The sequence below is a fragment of the Podarcis gaigeae genome (genome assembly GCF_964106915.1).
Source record: "Podarcis gaigeae genome assembly, chromosome: 6".
Taxonomy (NCBI): domain Eukaryota; kingdom Metazoa; phylum Chordata; class Lepidosauria; order Squamata; family Lacertidae; genus Podarcis; species Podarcis gaigeae.
The window spans coordinates 39973031-39979030 of NC_139682.1; the positions used below are offsets into that span (position 1 = coordinate 39973031).

Below are 6000 nucleotides of genomic sequence, written 5' to 3' on the forward strand. Positions count from 1 at the left end.
GTTATTTAGCAACTGCAGAGATAAGCTTTCAAATGTTAGCAAATGTTGGATCAAACCAAAAGAAGTATTAAAGACTATGCTTGCTGAAAATAATGGTTCGATTATAATCCATTTAAGACTACATTAGCAGCAATGGGCTCCCTTAAACAGAAAACAATAAAAATGACTGCACTGGATCTGGAAGATCAAGCAGGAAACACACAAACACATCGTCAAGTGCAGGAATGTAGGGTAGTCCAAGACAATTATGAAATGCACAGTGGAATCCTGTATTGAGACGTGATCAATTTAAATTTAGCACTAGCAACAAGAGTGCAAGATCATACTCACAACAAACAAGGCAGTCCCTACCCACTAAAAGTGGCAACACAAAAGGAAAATGGATTGAGAGGGAGAAGGAAGAAATGAGCAACGACTGCTACAAGTTCTTCTAATAGCCAGCTGCAGTGGGAAAGTTTGAAGAGGAGAAACTGACAAAGGTTTCTGTTCTCTCAGCTGTGCCAGTGGAGTGGCCCTGTATCCCTTCTCTTCCCTCCTCTGCTGAACTGAGATGTAATGGCTGCTAAGTGCAGATTAATGATTAGGAGACCAGGAGCTGAGAGCTCCTAGTTCAAAACCCAAGTCAGTTTATAGGACAGATTTAGGCAAAAGGCACACTCTCAGCTGAAAACCACTAGCAATGTACTGACCACACACGCAAACATGCTTAATGCAAGGAAAATAATGCCCTCTCCGATAGGTGTGCTGAAAGTCTTACTTAGAAGAGGAATCCAAAATACTTCATACATGGGCAAATCCACTGCCCTGCTGTTTTGCTGTGGGCAGAACAGGAGGGGGTTGTGGACACAGGTTTTTCTTCTTTTCACTCCCATCAGCAATTATTATTTATTTGATTTATATCCTGCCCTTCCTTCCAAAGAAGCCCAGGGCAGCCAGGAGAGGAAGCTAACCACACCAGCCCCAGGGTTGGCAGAGAGTTGCCCCATTTCTGCAGGGGTGCCAGGAAAATGGTGCCTATCCCACCCACTACACACCCCGTAAATATGCTAAAGTTATTATGACAATTATGACAATCAGAACTTCTGCCAGGGTAAACAAAAGAATGTATCTTATATCTCCTTTTTTAAAAAAACAACAACAACAGGGAAATCTTGTTAAACTCACCTGTACCACATACCCAAAGAAAAAACTTTTAATTTGTTAAAATTTGGAACATAAAAGACTTTAATCCAACCTATCTATGTCTGCTGATTGCTTTTCTGGGAAAGTGTTATCTTTTAGGCCACTCTTAATGGGTGTCATTTCGGATTAATGAAAGCCAGCCAGCATCCAAAGATGGAAAAAACCCCAAATCATCCTTCCTGAATAATTCATCTTTCTAAATAAAATTTAAAAAAGTATTCCAAGTGTGCCTGAAAGTACAAAGGGAGGGAAAGTTGACAGATTTCCCCAGGGAGGGGACTCCATCATGGAGATGCTACTGCAGGAAAGGCCCCACCTTCCATAGACAAAAGGTCTCCCACGTCTGCTCTTGTGGCTCAGCTACCGGGAACTGAAATGCCTGAAGTGGATCAGCATTGCCAGTGCTTTTTATTCAACTTTTCACACACACAGGAAAAAGAATAAACCACAACGCAAATGCACACAAACAGAATTGCAGCATGAACACAACTAGTAAGTACAGTCAGCCAGACAACGTACATCACTCTATTAGCCATTTAAGAACGCAACACCTTTCACTTTTAGGCAATATTCACAGTGCAACCTCCTGTATGTGTACTCAGAAGAAAGTATCATTAAATGCAAAAGGACTAGAGTCAGTAGCTACCTCTAAGACAAGTGACAATTCAGCACTAAAACAGGAAATGTGTATTAGCCATAGAAGAGGTCTCAGCCAGGAGCAGCACTGCTCGCAGGAAAATGTTCACATGCTCATCCAGCCATCATAACAAATAATGAATGGCTTATAAAATGTGCAGAGGCCACTGTCGCAGTACTGGGTGCTTTGGCGTTATTTGCAAGAGAAACACAACACATCTGAACAAACATATTTCAAATCACTAGATGCCCCATCCAATTAAAAATGTATTTCATTCAGATAACCTGGGACAGGCAAGGGATACAGCTGTGAAGCAAGCTAGGCATCTCTTATGCTGCTCCAGTCTTTGCACGTATATCATGAGCCTGTTTATTCACTCCAGGCATAGAAGCAAACTCCCAGGGGCCGAGGTCCCTTTGGCTTCCCCAGTCAAATATTTGAAGAGCCCCCACAAAGTTAATGGGCATTGCCATTCAAATTGTGTGCACCATGTCATGTGATTGATTGTGTGGGGTGGGGCTTACCTGGTGCTCCCAATATTTTTTTCAAGTTGGCACCCCTGGTTCTAGGCATCTTGAAGGGGCTTACTGGGGTCCTGCCTCCTAGCCCTGCTTCCAACCTCCTCACGTGCAAGTGCAGTGTTTGCATGGAGCCCCTCCCTCATTTTTCAGAGCCCTGGGTCACATGACTCTCTGTGCATTCAGGTGTAGACATGCAGCCTCTGTATAAACGATACACATGAACATATGGAGGCTGGAGATGGGGCCAGGAGGCACAAGCCCAATCATATTCAAATCATACACCAGCAAATTCAGGTTGTGCCATTGTAGTCGATTGTCATGTCTTACACAACACACTTCCCCGAAAGACTGGACTTTTGTGATAAGGGAAGTGACAAGAAAATGCATTAGAAAGTGTACGGTAACATTTGCTTTGATACAACGTCATTTACCCTGCCCCCTCCAAAAAAACAAATTAGAGTTAATGCTTGTGAAATAGCCAATGTCTGACACATGTCCTTATTATCTTATGAAAGAGCCAAGAATACATTTTCAAATAAAATAAATCAGGACAAATGCTCAACAAGCAGGTGATCTGAAGAGCCCCCAACGAGGTTACAGTGTGTGGGGGGGTTAAAAAATAAAAGGCAGACCCTGTTCTGTCTATCCTGGCATTTTCCTACCTGATTTGTAGTCCTAGCTATGAATGCACAGGCCTTTTAATTTGTTCACATTTGACTGATATTTTAATTCAATGTTGAACAGTGTTTCATACTTGTACCAGCTGACAAGTAATGGTGTTTTATAGCTGGCAGCATGCAACAGCTATTTAGTACTTAACTGTCTTTGTTTGTTAGCATGTAACTGGCTGCACTAGATAGCTTTTAAGATTTTGCATGCAATTCCTGCCAAAGCAATCAACAGACTCCAAGTTTCAAAGATTCCTGTTTTGAAATAAAATTCCACATTCAAATTAAAAACAGAATTGCCATGTAAAACTTCCAGTGGCAAAATTTAATGGCATAAAAGTCATAACTCTGCAAAGGAGAGACAACATCAAAAAGCACAACAGTTCTAACCAAATCGTACACAAGTCATGCACAGAACACCCAACTATCATCAAGTGATTTACTGATAGGCTCCTATGGAAAAGACTGGCAACAGTGTGGTAAACAGCAGCAATGGAACAGGTTAGTAAATGATCACACAAGTCAGAGAGCAAGGAAGGGAACCACTTGAAGGTTTAAGAGGCGGAACAGCAAAGTAAAATGGAAAACACAAAAGTAATTTCTCCTCCCTAACAAATAAGCACCTTGGAAGGGAACACAGCTGACATTCTTCTGAACACCTAGTAACCTATCTAAAGTCTGTACATCAAATGTTCAGATCGATCCCGTTGGTGTGTTTACATAGGAATATCCCAACAGGAGACTGAATGGTGAACACGAAGTTGAAAAGATTAAGCATTTTAGAGGAACAACGTGCAGATGATAAGAGGGCTTGCAAGACACATCTGCGCCAACTTATTAATTAATTGATGTGCTGCAGTTTCAGAATGGAATACTCAAAGGATGTGTAAGCCAATTGCTAATTAGGATCAAAGAGGGTTGAAATTCTCATAGCGGGAGCTTAAATAGAAGCCCGCAAATAGTCCAACATAACCTCATGAAATTTTTAAAAGGGCTCTAGCACTCAGGTCTTGAACATAAATCAGTGCCTGAGCCAGACTTCCCATAAAGCTGCGCTCTCTCCTCCAGGACTTCTAAGTGCTTTGATAGGAATGCAGATCGGATCCAACAAGGTTACAGCGTTTATTATCTACCTCGGGACAGTAAATTATCAATGTCTTTTTAAAGGCACGAATATCTCCAGTGTCCTACAAAAGGAGGCTCCTTGGCCCGCCATTGCGCTATGTACGCAGAGAATCACTCACCTGCAAAGAGGCGACCCCGGGTGACGGGGTGGGACGGGGGAGAGGAGGCTGGAGAGTCCCTTTGCTCTTAAAGAGGCAGTGACAATTCAGGAGGGATTAGGGGAGGATCGACTGTGTACAAATCAGAACGGGCTGGGCCAGCAGAGGTGATCTGCTTGCTCGCCACGAAGGATGGGACCCCTGCAAAGGTGGGGCAAGGAGAAGCTACCCTGGGACGGGGGGGGGGAGGGGGTGCCGTCGTTTTAGGAAGGACTGGAGGATCTGCTACCTGCACTGCCTCTTATCACATAGAAGGGGAATATTAGGGGGTCATCTTCAGGTCAGGAGAGAGCAGATCCCCACCAGCGAGCCTTTCCCTCGCCTCCGCCGGCTTGTCTAAAGCGTGGGGCTGCCCCGTCTACAGGGAGAGGGAGGGGAGGGAGCCCTTCGACGTGCAAAGCCGAGCCGAGCCACTTACTCGCGCAGCGCAGCGCCCGCTGCTGCACGGCCTCCCCGCACAGGTCGCACCAGCCCCTCCAGAGCGCGACGGCTTCGAAGCGGTGCCCTTCGCCCTTCTCCTCCCGCACGCGGGGGTCCCGCGGCTGCTCGAAGATGGTGCGCACGTCGGGCAGCAGCCGCGGCGCCGCGGACCTCAGGCGCAGCCGGTGGTGGTGCTGCGGGTGCGGGTGGTGCGGCAGCCCCGAGCGGGCCGGCTTGGCCGCCGTGCCCGGAGACGCCGGGGCCTCGCGGGGGGTGGCGGGAGCCCCGAGCGCCGGCCCGTCGTCCGCCGGGGCCAGCAGGACGCCGTCGAGGAACGCGTCGGTCCTGGGCTGCGCCTCGGGGCCGGCGGCTCTTCCGAGGTGCTGCCTCCAGAGGGCGGCGGGGGCGCACGTCGCGTCGCGCTCGGGCGCAGCCTTCCCGTCGTCGCCCCACTGCGCCATGCTGCCCCCCTGGACGTGGGGCGGCGGCTGCTGCGCGGGCTCGGGCGGCTGTCTGCGCCGGGGCTGCGGCAGCGGCTTCAGGTCATTGGCAGCCGAGCGCTTGAGGATCTTCTTCCTCTCGTTGGCGCTGAGGCTCTGCAGGAAGCGCTGCTGCTCCTTCTCCAGCAGCAGCGGGTAAGGGTACTGCCCGATGGCCGGGGAAGCCATGGCCATGGCGAGCAGGCGGGCGGGCGGCCCAAGCAGCTCCGACCTGCCGGAGGGTGGCCGGCAGCGCAGGCGCTCTTAAGAGGGACCTGCAGAGGCGGCAGAGAGGGTGGAGCGAGCGGCAGGCAGAGGGCGGGCGGCCTGTCTCCAGCCGCGGCTCTCGGCTGGGCTCCCTGCTGCAGACACCCTTTGCGCCGCCGCGCAGTCCGGCGCTCACCTCGAAATCCTCGCCAGCTGCGTGGGAAGGAGAGCGGATCACAGCTAGAGCCCGCGGCAAGGGAAAGAAGAGAGCTGGCCGCCTGAGAAAAAGACTCGCTCAGTTGTTTTAAAACCCTAGAAGAGCAAGGAACTCTTCTTCGTAAAGAACGGCAGCGCCCGTTTTCTGCAGATGTGTAAAATAGCAGTAATAAAATAAAGGCGCCTCTGTGCATGTGCAGAGTGCTTCCTCCCCCCTTGCCGTCTGCGGTAACAAGAGAAGCTTCCCGGGGCGCACTGGACGCTGGTCCGTTAGGGCGAATAGGGCATTGCCCCACCAGTCTGTGTCCACCCCCACCTGCCAGCCCTCTCAGTTACAGCCAGTGGGTGGCTGTCATTGTAGATCTTCCTGCCTTCCCTTCCACCCTT

General features: G+C 49.3%; 1 protein-coding gene across 1 annotated transcript in view; it reads right to left on the reverse strand.

Moving 5' to 3' along the window:
• Positions 1 to 5441, reverse strand: part of RASSF5 (Ras association domain family member 5) — a 101056-nt gene extending 95615 nt beyond the window's left edge. The window contains exon 1 of the mRNA XM_083745576.1: positions 4710 to 5441. Coding sequence (XP_083601702.1) covers positions 4710 to 5385 — 676 coding nt within the window. The 5' untranslated portion in view covers positions 5386 to 5441. The remainder of the gene's footprint in view (positions 1 to 4709) is intronic.
• Between the last annotated feature and the right edge of the window lie 559 nt (positions 5442 to 6000).